The following is an 18,190-nucleotide window of genomic DNA, read 5'->3' as shown; positions in this document are numbered from 1 at the left end:
TTCATTTAGCATCTAGTATGGATTATTAGAAGAAAGACCTTAAATTGGAGTAACTTATACCAGCTCAAGGCTTTTTAAATGTCTCCAAAATACAGCAGGTGCTTTTGTTCTCTCATAGGGTAGAGTTACATGTCAGCCAGGTTGAAAGGTTTTGAAAATCAGTTCATGTGGCCAAAGTGGCACACAAGAGACCAGTATAAGACTAGTTTACACTTGAATTGCCATATATGTTTTATTGTTGAGGCAGTGCCATTCGCCTGTCCAGGCATATCTGTTCAGGGAACCATCACTTCATTGTATCAATAGGAGTACTTCCCTGGCACTGCAGCAGGTGGCATCACAGGATTCAGCCTCAATTTCCACAGATCTCAGTTGCACTGGATTTACTCTCGCCAAATAACTTGCTCATTTTTGTGTCCACAACCAGTTGTGGGATACATTTCTTCTTCCCCGTTTCTTTTTTTCTATTTTCCTCCCCAGTCTCCCCTGGGGAGAAAGATTAGGCCACCTCTGATTTCATGTCACATTACTTTAAGGAAAGGATAAGAAAGATAAGCAGCATCGTTACATGCAGTTTCAAAGATGCCTTTATAGCCTCACATTTCTGATAAGCACAGTAAGTGACACAATGGTTACCCTAAGATGTCAAGGTCTTTGGGCCCAGACTAGAAACAGAATTAGGTCAGTTGTTTTTACTAGTCAAAGCTAGAGCTGCCTAACAGCAAGTGGGGATCTTTTGATAAATCTTACTTTCATTTTGGGATAGCTGAGCAAGAGCATTAAAGAGGGAGAGGAAAAGCCACTAGCTGTCTGAACAAGACAAGGAAGACAATTTTTGTCTGCAGTCGAATTGGCCTAGGAAAGCTACAGATACACCTTCCCCATGTTGCATCCTTGTTAGCACTGCCTTATGAACTAGAGCTGACTACTGCAGGGACAGGGAGGAGCTCTCAGCAGAGACAGCACAGACTGATGGAAGACGTAAGACAGTTTTCATCTTGCTTAAATCATTTTCTGAAGCAGCAGCTTAACACAAGAAAATCTCACATCTTATTTCATGTGGTAAATTCATTCTTTCACCTCAGCCTAAGCTGAAGACAAAGGAAAGAAAGTTGGTAGAGGAGCAACTAGACTACAGGAGCAAACCTGGACTACACTACATTATTGCCTCATGTCTGGAGCTGTGGCTGACCAGTGACAGCATAGGGAACAAGTTCACGTTCTGCAGCAGTTGTGTTTTAGCTGCAGCCATACAGAGCCAGGCAGCTGACAATGTGGTTGCAGCAGAGCCACAAGTAGTTCACACAGGCTTTAATTTGATTGTGCAGTCTCAATTTATTGCATCCTATAACCTTAGGATTGACAGCTAAAGGTTTACACTTATTAGGCTCAAATTCATAAGTGTATAGGCTTTAACACTGCCATTTCATTTGAAAATGTGCAAAAACTAATCCAGTGCCTCCTAAACAATGAACATTTGCTGTAGACAAATGTATTTTGCAAATGATTACTCATTTTCATTATTAACAACTTGTACCATGTGGTCCAGGACTAGGAACAGGAAATTCACTTCTGTATTTGCTAAACAGATGTTAGCATGAATTCATACTGTGTTCAGTCTGATTGCAGATCAGTCCACAATGGGTCACAGTGGAGTTTGTAGTTTCAGCAGGAAAACCAGATTTGCTTTTGACAATGAGAGGTGCAAACAGCTGTCTTTTAAAGGCTGAGGTTCTTGCATGTTACTGCATTTCAGGCACAGTCCAAGAAAGATGAAAGTTCTGGCTTAGCCTAGACAGTTGATGCTCAGTCCCACAGGATGTTAACACTGCTAGTTGTCAGTTATACTACAGCCATCTTCATCCACAAGTCATTTTTCAAACTTAAATTTATTTAAGTTCCTGTTCCCCTCCACTCAAGCCTGTCTTCACCATAGGCCATGTAGTGTCACTGATTGAACTACTCCGTGCAGTTTGAGTTAAACTGGTTATTTACTCCTGAGTAGATGAATAGAGGGCCTCAATCTCCTTCTGGAAGAATTTAACAACGTCTCCTCGCTTTGCCTTCAGTGTTGGCGTCAAGAGTCCATTTTCTACAGAAAACAACTCTGTGTGGATGTACAGGTCTTTAACCTATTAAAAGAAAACCATTTAGTGCATGACACATTAGAAGACAAATAACAGTTCTTCCCAGCTTCCTTGGGCAGGAATTCAGTCCCAGGAGATCCAGTAACTGAACTGGTTTTTTGGCTGACACAGCAAGAGAGTGGAATTCCAGAACAGCCCCTACAGCCTGTTGTGAGCCTCCACTCCATCTCTTGGCAATTACTACAGTTGCTTTTCACAGCTCCTGGTCTCCTGGTATAGGGACAGGCAGCCAATGTTTCACTGACTGCATCAATCAGGTGTGTGGGGCAGCTGCCTCAGGGCCCCTCCTGGAACAGGCAGTAGCAGGAATGGAGACTTCCCAGCCACTGTGTTAGCAATACAGGTGCTAGTGACAAGCAGGATTTGAAAATACTCACTTGTTCAAAGGATTTAAGGCCAGCCTCTCTCCCCAGTTGGATCATATCATCTAAAATAGCTCTCTTCACTGCCTAGAAGAAACACAGCAGAAGCAGAGTGGGCAAAGCTGTCATTCTGTAATTGCAGCTCAAAACCATAACCATTTGCCCAGTCAGGGACAACTGAGGATGGCAAGAATACATATTTCAACATTAAAGATTTCTCATATTAAGGCCACTACAGAGTCATGTCTCTCTTCTCACTGGAAAAGGAGCAGTGATAGCCCTTGAAACAAGAGACACACTCAGTTCCAGTTTTTGCTGTAAGGGTACTTTCATGACTCACCCAGCATTAAACCAGTTCAAATTACTGAAAAGGGGTGGATAGAACAAATTCAGAGCAATGTAGGATTGGACTTAGAATTAAATGCTGTCTCTAACCCACTAAACACAATGCCACTCACAGGGTTTTTGCAGAGCTCTTCAAAGGAACCTTTGACTCCCAGTTTTGCTGCAAATTCTGGAAGCATCTCAGCATCAGGAACCACTATACCTATTAGAAAAGACTGAAAACAAGTGGAAATAGTCAGGCTGAGACCAAGCTAAGGAATACTAAATGTCTTTGTGAGCTTGATTGTGGGCAGTATTTCTATGACAAGTCAAATTTACAGTTCCATTCATTTTCAGAGTTTCAAAGGTAGCTATGAAGATTTCCAAGTCACTGAGAGTTGTGACAGCAGTAATTGAAGTACTGACACCGTTTGTTATGTGTGCTGAATGGTCCAGCAATTACTTTTAGCTGTTTACAGACTGAAGACTGGCCTCTGCTAGCATAGGTAACACCTCTGGCAAAGGAATGGAGAAACACTTCTGCTGTTCAGAAAGTCTGAGAGAAGTGGGGTTGTTCAGCCTGAAGAAGAGAAGGCTCCAGGAAGACTTATTTGTGGCCTTTCAAAACTAAAAGGGAGCTTGCAAGAAGTATGAGGACAAATTTTTAGTAGGGCTTGTGGCAATAAAACAAGAGGTAATGGTTTAAAACTATAAGATAGTAAATTTATATTAAATACAAGGAATTTCTTTTAAGTGTGAGGGTAGTGAAACAATGGCAGAGGTTGCCCAGAGAGGTGGCAAATGCCCCTTCCCTAGAAACATTCAAGGTCAGGCTGAATGGGGTTCTGAACAATCTAATCTAGTTGAAGGTGTCCCTGCTTATTGCAGGGGGGACTGTTCTGTGAATCTAAACTGCACAGAAGTGACCTGACATACAAATCCCACACAAGTATGTAATTAGCCTTTACCCAGCTTGCAGCAATGCCAGTTTTCACTCGGCAAGTCTGTAGGTCTGAGAACATCTTCCTATAAACTCAGCTCTCTTAGGAACAGATTTTGTTCAAAGACTCTTGTACATGCATACATTTGTGCCCTGATCATCCAGAACTTGTAGTGGAAGGAAATCTTGCAGGATACTCCTAACATCACTTACCCTCAGACTTTCCCCATGCACAAAGACCTGGGCTACAGGAGCACTTCTGATATAGACATTTTCTATCTTCTCTGGAGCAATGTATTCTCCTTGTGCAAGTTTAAATATATTCTTCTTCCTATCAATGATCTTCAGCGTTCCATTCTAGAAGTTAAAAGTGGAGGTCATTAGTTCCAAGTCACTGTCTTATATAAGAGAAGATAAATAGGCTTTGTTTAGTTGTATGAAAGGCACATCTTGAACTAGTCTAGAAACCACATACTGGTCTTTGCTTTCTACAGAGAGAAGGGTTTGTGTAATTTCTCCAGTTAGCTCAGGGCATGATTAGACATCTCCTTTATTCTCCTCTGACAGAAACCAAGACACCTTGTTATATCACTTCTACAGTGAAGAATAGTCGTAACTATGGGCCTAGGAGGTGTTATTTGATACCCTGTAACCTAATTGGTCTCTGGAGCTTTGACTGGAGTTACCTAGTGAATCTACTGTGTAGGACTTTTGTCCTAGAATTCCATCTTTAGAGAATACTGTGAAGTAACAGGAATTAACATGCCAAGAGATGGTTTGTGTTAAGCAACTACTCACTGGCAACCACTTCCCTATGTCTCCAGTGTGGAGCCAGCCATCTTTATCAATTGCTTCTGCTGTCTTCTCAGGATCTTTCAGATAACCCTTGAACACATTTGGTCCTTTAATGCAGACCTATAGCGAGTAGAGAACAGTGTTAGTCACCAAGTCTTATGTTTCAGTATTTCTTGACATGCACAGGAGATGGTGCCTACCTCGCCTTCATTGTTAGAGGAGAAGTAGCTCATTTCTTCCACATCATCTAGTTTTATGATATTACAAGCCAGAGGAGCTCCAACATGGCCTAAGAGAAAAAAAAACCAAAAACAAAACAACAAAAAAGGCTGCAGTGATAGTAGATACTTACTGGGTTTGTTCACTGCTTTAACATGAACCAGTATTATTTAAAGGAGTATGGCATCAAATGTTCAAGCAAGTTGTTGCAATGCCATTTTCAGACAGTTAATGTAGGACAAATAGCAGCTAAGTCTAGATGCTTAGAGCACTACTGGTGTCATCTACCTCACCAGCCACGAAGCACTGAACCGCTCGTGCCTCCTCAGGACCCCCTCTCATAGATCCTGGTATTCATTTGCATTTCATCCTCATTATGCTCTGCAGTTACTGTGTTCACAAAGATGGTGACTTGAGTCTGAATTTAGAATATCCAGTATTGCTAAAAAAAAAGCTAAATCTTCAAGGTCCTTCAGGAAAGTAGTCAAGTATCATGTCTAATATTTTTGAGTAAAACATATCATTTAGGAGACAAAGCTGGTTTCTTAAGGCCATTTGGGACGTCTCTATCCAGTTTGCTCAGCTCTCTCTATTCCTTTCCTATATTCTGGGACAAAGTCTAGACTGACCTATGACACTTTACACCGGGGTTCCTCATCTGGTTGAGTCAAGAATTTTAGTACCTATTAAACAGACAGGTGACTGCTGCTACCAAGAATCACTTTGAGTACCTATGATTTAATTTTCATTAAACTAAAAGCATTACAGCACTTAGGCTTGAGTGCCCCTTTATGTGGACAGCTCTGGGAGACTTCACAAGTCTCAGCTCCCATACCTGTTGTCCAGTCTCCAGGCATTGAGAAAGTGGATCCAGCTGAGCATTCAGTCTGGCCATAAGCTTCAAAGATCTGTGTGAGAAAGGATGAGTATTCCTTGAACATCAAGTCCTTGGTGTGAAAGGCCTCAGTTTCGACTGTGCCCATGCTCAAGTTTTCTTAGGAAGGAAGCCAAAACAACCTTTGCCTTTAAGATATCTTGATCTTATTGGTGTAACCAGATGTTAAGGTTCACCTATTCAAACTTTGCTTTGGTCACTACATTTTCTGTTCTCAAATGTGCTACATTGGGAGCTCATTAACTGTCAGAATAAGCCACAAAACTCAGAGGCAGCTGCCTGACTATGAGTGCTGCATGTTCCTATTTCTGCTGCTCCATTCTTCTTCTCAAAGCCTACAGCTTAGTTTTTTTGGTAGTGTAGTTTAAAGTGGGCCCTGCAGAATTTTTTTTCCTGTTACAGTTAACTCAGATGAAGCAGTCTGTAAATGCCTGAGACTTGACAGCATTGAGCTGGACCCCAGCTATATCACTGGTCACTCATTTGTGCATAGTCAAACAAGGCTTACTTTTAAAGAAAACTCAGCTTACCTGACAGCCTAATGCTGCTCTAAGAAATGTCAGGACAGAGGGAGATATAGGGGCTGCACCTGTCACCATGATACGCACTCTTCCACCCATGGTTTCCTACAAGTAAAAAGAAGTCATCAGCTCCTCCAATATTACCTTGCTAGCTCCCTTACACTTGGAATAACTTACCTGAATTTTTTTGAAGATTAGCTTGTCCCAAATGCTGTCATTTCGAATGATGCCCTGTTTTATTTCAGCTGTCTTCATAAACACAGCAAATTTTAACAGGAAATTCTTTACTGGGGTGTTTGCACCACTCTGGATCTGCAAGGAAAAGTAGTAGTGACTCTTGGGTTTAACTCACATCTGTACATCTCAGTCTTGCCTTATTAAGAGGCACCAAATCTTACTTCAGTGTTCTAGGGCCTGTCTTCACCACTGCAGTATCTAGGAGGTGACTCAAAAGGCAATACTAATTCATGTTACTGCTGAAACACTACAGCCATAGCTTTGAGGAACAGGGATCCTGTTAGCTGTGCACTTGATTCATTTGCATTACAAAAGTAAACAAAGTTTTTGTCTCTTAACAGCAACAAACATAGCCCGGTCATGACTGGATATGCTGTTCTTATACTCCCAGAACGCTTTCCATCTCCTCAGAAAGGATTCTAACACATTCTTTTTGCTAGGGGGTAATTAGCTAGTGGTGATGTTATGACTTATTCAATACTATTTTGTATTTGTATGCTTGTTTGGATATATGAACACAAAGAACACAGCTAAAATTGCTCACATACCTTGTCATAGACTCTGTTGAGCAGTCTTGGTACAACTGGAAATAGCGTTGGCTTCAAGGTTTTCATGTCATCTGTTAGCAGCTTGATATCTCCTTGGAAGAAGCCTACTTTTGCTCCACAGCTGTATACCACAGTCTAAAAATTGACCAGACTAACCTTAGTCAAGCAGAATTCCTAGCCTCACTAGCTATAATTATTAGTCTATGAAAAGCAGCATGATTTCCAGTGCCCATTTATTACAAAATAGGGAAAGTTATTGTGTGAATAGGTTTTGAGGACATACACATTGCTAATGTCTTTTGCCATAATTTGGTTCATAAAAGCTCAGATACATATATCTGTACATACCTGCACAACTCTCTCAAACATGTGAGCCAGAGGAAGATAGGAAATGGCAACATCTGAACTTGTACACTCAATTGTGTTCTAGAGGGAAAGGAAGTAGAAGTAGGTTAGCATTTTCTATGCCTACCTGAGTTACTTTTACGTAGAAAGTAAATAAAATTGGGATCAGTATGAGTACTTTGAGACAGACACTTTCAATGACTGAAGCAACTCAGGCTCATCCATCACCTCTTTAAGATTTGCAGCTGTCACTCAGCCACACTAAATCAAAATTAGTTTAATGTTTAGGCAAATCTTGAAATAGATGGTTTAGTACTCTTGGTATTTAGGACTGACTCATTCTAGAATAACTTCTATGTACAAGTTCTTGTTCAATTCAGACCAAGTTTCTTGCAGTAGTATTGTCTCATTGAAAAAGGGGCACTTAGGAAAGCATCAGTTTCTGGGAGTGAATGGTTTACAGAAAATGCCCACAATAAAGCTGGTTTCATGACTGAGGGACATATCCTGGAAAGCAGCTTACCTCTGTGCATCTAAGGAAGGCAGCAGCATTTGAAACAACATTCTGATGTGTCAGCATGGCTCCTTTAGGGTTACCTTTGGAGAGATCAAGCGAGGTGAGCTGTGGCTCTGACTGCTTCTGCTGGCAGTTCCCATGTCTAGTTCGGCTCAGTTTGAACTATCTCAGTACTAGGCTCAGTCCCAGCAATTATTCTTACGAGAGATCACAAATATGCCTCATCTTGAGTGCTTTCAGCTATGGATGTTACATAAAGAAGATGGATAGTGAAACAGCAGAGCAATTGGGAGTAGCATAGAGAATGCTGAAACAAGATTTTTGCTTTAGCCCCTGAGGACCAAAATACACAGTTGAACAACCAATCTCTTGAACATTAAGGCTGCATTTTTCATAGGGTAAGATAGCATGAATTTGGCTTTTCTTGCCCCCAGTTTTAAGAAGCTTTATCACAGTGCACTTCACTTGTAATAACAATATCCCAAGTAAAACTGCAAGAGCAGTTTGACATTGCTCTAATTTACTGGTTTACTTCCATGTTCATAGGATTTCTTTACTTTTGTGCAGGGAAGCTGCATGGGGAGGCTCTTTCAGTGGGGAAGCCTCACTATAAATTCTTACCTGTGGTTCCACTTGTAAAACACACAACAGAAAGATCTTCGGGCCTAGGAGGCTAGAGAGAAAAAGCCACATAAAGTCAGCATGAGGATTATGATGGTTATCTGTAACTACATACAATTCTTAACTGTCATGAATCAGGAATTCTGGGTCACAAAAAAATCTGCCAGCCTCCTCTACTAGCAGCATAGCCAGAGTTCTTTCCAGAGACTAGTTTCACAAGTCTTTAGCTGTTTCATAAAGATACTTACAACTGGTTCTCTGATGTTGTTTTTTCCCAGCTCCTGTTTTAGAAAAAAAACCACAGCTTAAGAGATGTGCACAATAGGTGAATAGGTAATTGCATTTCAAATGCAACACTTGTTTTACTACTTTGCCTCTTGATACTCGATCTTACTCAAACAGAAACCTCTTCCTGAATCCAATACACAGAACTCCGAAAAACTGTCTGCTGCAAGTGTGGAAAGGACACATTTGAATGTGTGGAAAGTGATCAGAACTACTTTAGGAATGTGGAAGTCCTGAGTGGAGAGGTTTCCTTTTATTTGACGTAGGCCACATCTCTTTACATGAATGCAAGCTTAAGCCTAGTATTGGGATGTCTAAGCAGCCAGTAATTTGCACTTACAGTTCCAATTAGATTCAACTGCCAGCTTAGAAGCCAAATAAATCCTGTTACAACAGGATCACAAATTAAGCTAAGCAAGTCTTGGCTGTTCACAGCACATGGGCACAACTTTAGTCAACTGTTTCAACTCTGCAACTCTGTTTAACTAAAGATATCAAGTTTCAAAATGACTGCTCATTAAGATGTCAGGTACAGGCATGACAACTGGGTAATGCTTACATTAAAGTGTCATTGCTGCCACAGAAGATCAAGATGTTTAAGCTGGCAAAGTATTACAGAAGCCTTTATCCACCTACCTCAACCTCCTGCAGTGACAGAATTTCAATTCCCACTTTAGCTCCTCTGTCCTTGAGCTCTTTATCAAAGAGATCCATGAGAACAATAATCTTCAGACATGGGGTCTTTTTGTCCTCACAGTTCTTAAGCAAGATCTCTGCCTTTGCAGGCGTGTCACAGATCACCACGCTTATGTCAGCTACAGAAAAGAAATTATCAGAAGTCTGTTTAGAAGACATGAGGCCAGTGACAGCTCAGCAGCACATACTTTAAGAACATATCATTGGTTTGGTGCCATTTGCATTTGTTTATATGGATTCAGTGGCTGGCCTACAGTGCTGAGAAGGTTCCTCCTACCATACTCAACTGATTGGGCAAACCTGATGTTCTGGCAGTATAAAGTGAGGGCAAATGCTGAAGAGCTGAAAAGAAATATCATTGCTCATAGTCAAGATGGGCATTGAAACTTTTGGTATTGCCATGATATTGTTTAGGTTTAGCCATCTTCCTTAAATCAAAAGAAATTTAAGCCAAATTGAAAGAGGTAGCTAAAAATAATGAGTTAATACTTCAGCTTCCCTGTAGATGCAGTTACAAAAGCCTTTTCCTTTAAGTCAGCAAAGGACCTGGATTTGCTTGAGCCTGCCAGTTCCCAGTTAGATTGGTAAATTACAGCTGTGTAATCAATCCCAAAACAACACCTGTTTCCAAGATTCACCACCATAACTGTTGAAGTGGTTTTGCTTGGCAAATCCTATTTTTGGGATGGATACCAGATCACTGTAACAACAGTGGATATTTATTCCCCCCATATCTCTCCTAAGACTGGGGGAAGAAAGTCTGAAGATTTATTTAACTTCCTTGCCTGTTTATTCCATGTTCGCCTGCTGGGTGTTGTTTCAGTAGATTTAACAGATTTAGGCAAATCTTTACCCTTTCCTCCTCCACTCTTTTCATCCTACAGACATATACAGACAGACATATAAATCTAGTCTTAATTTACATGCAAGTCTGGCTGCATTCTCTGTTTGTTTGGCAGTGTGGGAGTTCAAGATTGCAAAATCTCAAATAGCAAATAGTTGAGCACTGATTGCAGAATGATCCACAGGACCTAGCAGATCCTTCAGTGGTCTTGCAATCAAGACACTAGGAGACATAGAAAGCCCCCTGGATTCTTGTTGGCATTGAACCATGTGCCCTGCAAAGCATCTTCACTAAGTGTCTATAAGAGCAGTAAGGTTAAAGCTACTCTGATTTTTGCAAATTCCCTTGAACGTAGCCCTCCCAAAACAAAGTTTCCTAGAAAAATCCTTATGAAAGAGTGGAAGTCAATATTTACCTTTGTTAACAATATATACAATGGCCTCTGGTCCCAGAGTGTCGTAGAGTGGAACAGCAACCATTGAGTAGGTGTAGCAGGCATATTCTGAAATGATCCACTGAAAAGAGAAAACAGCACAACTAAGGAAAACTAGGAGCCTTCAAGACAGGATTGCCTACAGACTTCATACAGCTTGACAAGCCCATGCACTTGGTACTGGGGGGTATGGAAGGAGCACACCCATGAGAATAAGAGTTGTGAGAGGTCATTGCATTACATGCTTGGAATGGCATGTGCTCAGTCAGTAAAAAGGGAATTGGAAAGGAAAAGTGATTGTTCCTGATGTGGCCTGAAGCTATTTAAATACAGACTCTCCTCTCGGCCCAAGGTGTCAAAATAGTGCAGGAAAGAATACACAATTTTTGCTTACCTCTGGCCTATTCTGAGCAAAAATGCCAATATACTGGCTTGATGATGGTTGGCATCCTTTTTGCAGAAGTCCTGATCCCAGGTATTTAGTTCTGTCTGAAACCTGCAAGATAGTTTTTCCCCCACTTTAGTGTTACAAGGCAGAATCCCAAATTAATTCATCTGTCATGTACAATACTCACCTGTTTATATGTCAGCCACTGATAAGGTTGCTTGGGTTTCCTGTAGCCTAGACAGTCACCATTTCCTAATGAAAGAGTTCAGAAAAGCAATTTCAAAGCTCAGTACTGAAGTTGCATAACACTAAACACTTGAAGTGGGAAATGTTTTCTGTCAGGCATTCAGGGAACTGCATGGAGAGCAGGTCAGTGTCCATAGTTAAGCACTTTGCCCAAACCAAGGCTGTAAGACTGTTAGCTTTATCCTTACAAGCAATACTTCTAAGATCTGGTGATATTTGTTCGATTGCACAACCCATGTGAGGTTGAAATAGCTCGCAAACCATCACACATTTCCATGCATAGGACTTGTGAAGTGACATGCACAAATTCATATCTGTTGTAAACAGGCAGTAATTTCACAGGAAAACTCACATCATAAGACAAAGGAGAGGTGTTTCCCCCCCAGTTCCTCTGATGCTTCGTATCTGCTGACTCTTGACTGAACTCTACCATCTTCAGCTTCTGGTATTTGTTCCTGCCCAGTCTCCCAAATAAGACTAGTACTAAATTGGGACAGGGAGAAATATGGTCACTTGTCTCTCTCTCCACCCCACAGAAGGTTAGAAGAGCTGTTGCTAGCCTGCATTATTACCACAGCCAAGACACAAGGAAAAGGATCTTGGAAAAATTTTGTTTATTTGTCATAGACAAGTACTAACTACCAGATGCAAAGCTTACCAGAAATACTCACTCCTCTCTGGAAAACTTCATACAGGGTTTTAGCATCTTCAAAGTAATAAGAAAGCAGGTTATTATCTGTCAAGAGTGCAGCTCTTCTGGCTCCTCCCTAGGAACAGAGCATGGTTATGAAACAGTGCAGACCAGATAAAATATCATTTGTTCCTCAGCCATTCTCTCATCAATCCCATTTAAAGCATTTCAATAGCATTGTATTGTTAGGGAAATCTTTTCCCTTCCTGATTTTGATCTACTCAGTCACATGCAGAGAGATTTTCTAGATGGCCCACCTTTATGTTGAGTTACAGGTTATTGAGAGGCCTTGACTGAGTGCTACCACTTCCCTTGTTACATGAAGTCTAGCACCAGTTTCAAAGCTGATGCAGTGCATTCAAAATACAAAAGGAAAGTCAGTGACAGCCAAAGCCATCTGGTAAAAATTCCACCTAACCCTGGTTGGAACAAGCTGCTGTTTCTCATCTCAGCATCTTAAGATCTCCCATCTCCCCACTGTGCTTTTGAGTTGTACACCTGGGAGAGAAGGCTGTGCACATCGGACAGGAGAGCTTCCACTGACACCCAGAGTCAGAATGGATCAGTATTCAGATGAAGCTCCAAAACAGACCATGCCCACAAGCAGAGAAAGCATTACCTCAATTCCTATCGACTGCTTGTTCAAGTCAACAGGAGGTAAAAGGGGTTTTGGCCTGCTTATCACCCACAGGAAGATGACAGCTCCAAATGCAATGAGACTGATCAATGCTGGTGTTGGGAGCGGTGAGAACAACACTTGAAGTATCCAGATCATTGTACTGGATCAGTGGAGCCAGAGCTGAACCTGAAACAAATAGGAGGTTTAGTAGACTTGAGTTAGAAGCTTTAATTACCTATGAGCCATGGTTACTTAAGTAGCTTGTTAAATAATACTGCAAATCATTTCAGCAGTTTGCCCCTGGAGAGTCCTGGTACAATAGTGAAGCACATTTATGCAATGCTTTAGGCCTCTTAAGAGATCTTAAGTCACCTGTCCCCATAAATCTTAATCTATGCTGCATCCACCTCCACAGAAAGCCAAAGCCTGATGAAGTCAGACAAGGAACAAATTCTTTCCATCCTTAAGTAAAAAAATCTGCCTGAAGAAAACCAGTATATAATTTCCCAAATATATCTCCCCATGTATAACTAAAAAATGCCTATGGTTCAGTGATGTGAATTGTGGAAGTAAGAAAATTCCTCAATATTGTTAGTGTTCAATAGGAAATGGTTTTGCTGAAATAGGAAGATAAATTATATGTTGGGTACATCTACATATATGTCTGCAGGACAAACAGTATATTCACTGTCAGCTGCTTTTCCTGGTCATGCCAGACAAATATTTCAGAGAGTGACAGTGTGGTCAGCCAAAAAAAAACCAGCACAAATCAAAACTGTGAAAGCCACTTTCCACTAGGAAGTGGTCACCTGGAAGTCAATGTGTGCAATGGAAGTCTAACTGGGAAATACAGAAACAATTCTGCTGCTTGCATTCCCCGGGGTATCTTCCATCAAGGACAGGGAAGCAAAATCTGAGAATGCAGACTTTCTTACAAGACACAGAGACCTGAGCTTTTTTCCTTAGAAACAAGCATTTTATCTCCAAAATGTTCTGACGTGTTTTAAGATTGAATTGCCAAAAGGAAGGACTGCTTTCTGTCTGAATCAGCTTAGATCTCAGCAAATGTATTTGCTAGTGTCTAAATATCTATGCAGGACACACCACCGCACACTTTGCAAGATGAACAACACTCTCAAACGCCTTCATACAGAATCAAAGGAACCCCATCAGTAGATAATATGTCATCTATCAACTAAATCCCTGTACAAGAAGAATACCAGGAGTCCTGATGCAATGAGTTCCAGTTACCTTTTAACTATAATTCTAATGAAGTTGAAGGTATTTTACAAACCAAGAGTAAGTTCAGACAGGACCTGAAGTCAGAATTTGAGTGTCTGAGCCCAGACTGCTCATTTAGATTACCCATATCTATTTTACAGTTTTGTAGTTTCCAGTGGCAGGGTTAATCAGCAATCCTGGTGTGTTCTCTGGTAAAAAAGGCATGCTCTGCCTGCTCTGCATCTGAATAAGAAAGGGTATCTCAGAGGCTTTTCAGCTAGTCCAAGCTGCCAGATGCACATCACCTACATATCTGAGAAATACCAACTCCCTAGTCCTCTTTCCTACTCTAAACCTTAGTTGCCACATGCCCTTCAAACTCCTGACCTTGGCTTCAGAGTCCAAAAAGATTGTGCTACAGCCTGAAAGGCAGGAACTGCCCTTGGGACTCTCTACTGATAGGCAATTCCAGTCACTGGGCATATTGATCCTGTGGGAGCACAAACCTGTTTGTACACAGCATATCACTCATCTCCCTTTGGACCTTTATCAATTGAGCCTGGATTTAAAAAAAAAAAAAAAAAAAAAAAAAAAAAGCAGAACCTAAATCCAGGTCTGCTGATCAAATTTACATTCAGGACAAAGCTACTTAGCAGTTTAGGTTTAGCACTGCTTGGTTTGGAAAACTGAAGATTATTAATTAAGTGAATTTGGTAATCAGCTGTTCTTGACACTATATATATCTGGACCATTAATGGAGCAGTTAGCAAGCAGCTTTCTGCAGTGATTAAACTGCATATGGTTTGTGGTTTATATTTCTTCTTTCACTACCATGAGCAAGACACTTTTTTACAGCATGAGCACTGAGCAGCTAGGTAGAGGCATTTCCATTCTCCATCATGAAAGGTGGAATATACAAACTCTATTCCTTTAGCTCAGAGCCCACTACTAAATCCAAGTGACAGAGCAAATCACATTTGCACCATTTGTATGTTGGAAGCTTTCTAGACTGACAAAGGAGTTCACATTCACTGCATTTCACAGGCTCTTCCCTGGTCATTTTTCAATCAGCAGTGAGAGAACAGAGCTATATGCAGGTAACCAGAGACACCACAGGCCTGTACAGCTGCACCAGTTTTATTGGCTGAAGTGTGCTCTCTGCTTATTTTAACAGTACTTTTAAGATGATTTCACAGAAACCACGAATGATAGGTTGTTTTTAAAGTATCATGCTAGAGGTAAGAAACAAAACTATCTTATTTATGGCACCAAGTCCTCTTCTTTAACTTATTGATATGGCTTACCATTAACACTGTCTGACTAGGTCAGACAGATCAGAGCAGTTGTCACAAATAGCTACTGTCTGTTACATGGACTTATTGGACAGAAAATTTACTGAAGACATTTGTCTGACCTTTTTGTGACAAGGATCAGAGAACCCAGTAACCCCAAATGCTCCATGCAGCAGTAGACAAGTCACTGAAAATTTTTCCATCAGGGTATTTCCCTGTTCTCACTGACTAACATGCAAAGTACTTTGTACCAGGACATGTAAGAGGACTGAACATCAAACCCTGAAGGATATGATTTTTTTGCTTGCAGCAAAGAACTCAAAGTCCAGAGAGAACACCTAATCAAGAAATGATCATTTAATACAGCAAAACTTTTGCCTTCAGTTTCTGCCTTTCTGAAAAAGGCTTTCACAAGCCTTTTGCATAAAGAGTAAAGGAAAGATCAGGCAGTAGTTTAATCCCATTGCAGCCTACCCAGCATACCTGTAGGGAGTCAAGGATGATTTTCAATTATATTTGAATGAATTTTTCATTTAAAGAAAGACCTGTTGACAAGTTTCTTTAAAGTCTGGGAAGTATTATATGCTCATTAGCTTCTAGGGTTTGGTGGGTGTTTGCAGTAACTTTGAGTCTTCATTAGCCCTCTTACAGCCTTGACTGAAACTACATATGCAGGACTTTGCATATATACCCTTTAAAGATAGAGAGCTTAGTGTTGCATATAAAAAAGTACAGATGCACAAAAACACAGATCTAGGTAATACAAAAAATGTTTTTCATATCTGAAAAACTATTTTCAACACTCTTACTTTACTAATAGAATAGTGACCGTGTTTTCTTTTACTTTCCAACAATGTTTCCACAAAAGGGCTTTAGTTTCTTCAGTCAAAGCACATAGGGTGTGTTACTTAAGCTGTGGCAAGAGATTGTCAGCAAATTTGTCTCAATTCCCAGAATTAGGACAGTTGTTTCCTATGCCTAGAGCTTTTACTGTAACTATTTGTCAATCCAAGTAGCTGCTAATTTATCACCTCTGGCATCATCCAAATGCCATTTAGTCCTGCTGCCATCAAAACAGAAAAGCCAGAGAGAGAACAGGAATCTGTACTTGATAGACCTTCCTGTCCATAGTGAGAGAACAGCTGCAGCCTAAATCTGTGCTATGGAACAGCTACAACCAGAGTTCATCCCACAAATCCAAGTGCCCCTGCATACATAATACCTGATCTACATCAATTTAGTGAAAACTCAGTGCAGAACAAGAAAAAAAAACAAAGCATTTTGGACAGACACCCACTTCCACTGCAGGGTAAGTCTGAGCACCAGTTGCCTTTCTAAACTTCGGAGGGGTCAGAGGTGGAGTGTCTGACACTCCTGAGTTCTGAGGGCTCAACTCCCAGGGACACAAAATGCACAGGATGTCTCAAGCCACCTGTTAAGCTTCTTGTGCAATTAGATGCTGGACAGTTGAAAGTGTACTTAGGTTGTCTGCCCTGATCAATGGTCAATGGGATAAGATTGACCCACTAAAGCCCCAGAGTCAAAGGCTTCATTTTTATCAGAAGAGATTACAGGGATACCATTTACAGCCTTGAGTTCAGGAGTACACATTCTCATTTCTACTGTACCTCCCCCTTTACAGCTATTCCTTCATTACCTAAAAGGAATTAAAGTTATTCTCTATCTTCTCCATGTGAGATTCTCTCCACTGGAAAGTGGCTGATCTTTGTACTTTTGATTACATAAATATGAAGAAAAATCAGTGTCATCTCCATTGCAAGAGTTCATTATGGACAACAATGCAACCTCTGATACTTGCACAATTTTGGAAGCAACAGTCTGCACTGCCTGGGAGAATGTCTTCTGCAGTTATGTACTTTGCATCAAGTTTGCCTAAGCTTTTGGCATGATCATGACATCTTTTTTCTCATCATTAGTAAGGCAACACTGACTGTTTACAAGCAGGAAAAGTGGAGTACAGCCACCTACACTAATTAGTTACTTAACCATCAGTAACTCACTCTTTCCACCTGCTTACACAGTGCAGCTCTTGCCTGGTGTCGTCCTGCAGACGTGAGCTGCTTTGCCAGTTCTTACTCCTTGGAAACTTTGTATTGCATACTCCTCCTTGATGCAGCTGAAGTCTTGTGTTCCACAGGGTTTAGGAACATCAAGCTTTGAGCATCCAGAGGGAAGTTAAAGCACAGAAGCTCAGCAGTGATTGCTGAGCAGTGCCATGCAAAATACAAAGCAAAATGCTCAGTAACCTGCATTAAGCCCAGGATATGCTTCAGTGAGGCTTTGCTTTTAGAGTACCTCTTCAAAGAGTCAGAGACAAACAGTTCAAGCACCTTTTGATCTTAGCTGAGAAACACCATGCTGGAGGGTGGGAAAGGACAAGGCCTTAGTAACTTTCAGGAAGCAGAGTGCTGTGGTTTCTGAGCCTTGCTGATGAAACCAATTGAATTCAAGCTTTCAGTATGTTTAAATAGAAAGACCATTTTTTTTTTTTTACATAAGGAATTTTACTGTCCTGGATATTACTGTCTCTCCATCAGGAGGGCAACAACATCATGACACTACTTAGTACTAAAAGTTTTTTTCTCAGATAAATTGAAAAGCCAATGTTTCATATAGTCCTTATATCAGATTTTCTCTTTGAAACTACCTACTCAGAAACATGCACGACTGGCCCTTTGAAGCTTTTAAGAATTTAAAATACAGTCAGTATAGCAGGTTCTGTTACTGTTTATCCTATTGGATAATACAGGTTCACTCTTGCAAAAATGCAAGAAGTGCCTCAAAAAAAGTGCATTCATGCATCAAAACTATATTAATAGGAAGTTTTCTCTAGTGATAGGGCATGGTTTTAAGAGCAAGGACTTAAGCTTGACTTGAAAATTCACATAGAACTCCTAAGAAAATTAGAATATTATCACTAGGCACCTTAGCCACACAGAGAAAAGGTAGCACTTAAAGTTTCTAGATATTAATGTCCTTACTT

The 18,190-nt window shown here is 40.7% G+C and overlaps 1 protein-coding gene across 3 annotated transcripts; it reads right to left on the bottom strand.

Annotated features, from left to right (window-relative positions):
* Positions 1 to 1,991: 1,991 nt before the first annotated feature.
* Positions 1,992 to 18,026, bottom strand: ACSL5 (acyl-CoA synthetase long chain family member 5). Of its 3 annotated transcripts, XM_036385705.1 has the most exons (21): positions 18,016 to 18,026; positions 12,674 to 12,833; positions 12,022 to 12,130; positions 11,305 to 11,369; positions 11,124 to 11,225; positions 10,712 to 10,811; positions 9,393 to 9,571; positions 8,720 to 8,752; positions 8,472 to 8,523; positions 7,857 to 7,930; positions 7,337 to 7,414; positions 6,989 to 7,123; positions 6,381 to 6,515; positions 6,213 to 6,308; positions 5,623 to 5,695; positions 4,769 to 4,857; positions 4,572 to 4,688; positions 3,987 to 4,130; positions 2,964 to 3,069; positions 2,525 to 2,592; positions 1,992 to 2,132 (listed from the first exon to the last, which is right to left on the bottom strand). In XM_036385705.1, the coding sequence occupies exons 2-21, from the start codon at positions 12,827 to 12,829 to the stop codon at positions 1,992 to 1,994; spliced, it is 2,052 nt and encodes a 683-aa protein (XP_036241598.1). In that variant the 5' UTR covers positions 12,830 to 12,833; positions 18,016 to 18,026. The 3 variants fall into 3 exon arrangements, with proteins under 3 accessions (XP_036241598.1, XP_036241599.1, XP_036241597.1); XM_036385706.1 differs by lacking the exon at positions 2,525 to 2,592 and having other exon boundaries at positions 2,968 to 3,069; XM_036385704.1 differs by lacking the exon at positions 18,016 to 18,026 and having other exon boundaries at positions 2,525 to 2,596; positions 2,968 to 3,069; positions 12,674 to 12,829.
* Positions 18,027 to 18,190: the final 164 nt, after the last annotated feature.

The sequence above is a fragment of the Molothrus ater genome, chromosome 8, assembly GCF_012460135.2.
Source record: "Molothrus ater isolate BHLD 08-10-18 breed brown headed cowbird chromosome 8, BPBGC_Mater_1.1, whole genome shotgun sequence".
NCBI classification, from domain to species: Eukaryota; Metazoa; Chordata; class Aves; order Passeriformes; family Icteridae; genus Molothrus; species Molothrus ater.
Note: the sequence above shows the minus strand (reverse complement) of the source record. Positions and strands in the feature narration are given on the sequence as shown.

Bases quoted from the DNA above. Each gene is read 5' to 3' on its own strand.
- ACSL5 (XM_036385705.1), bottom strand. From the start codon at position 12,829: ATGATCTGGATACTTCAAGTGTTGTTCTCACCGCTCCCAACACCAGCA. The intron at 11,370-12,021 runs GTAAGCTTTGCA...CTCTTTCATTAG, and splicing joins GAGAGGAGTGAGTATTTCTG to GAAATGGTGACTGTCTAGGC. The intron at 4,689-4,768 runs GTAGGCACCATC...TACTCGCTATAG, and splicing joins CCTCTAACAATGAAGGCGAG to GTCTGCATTAAAGGACCAAA.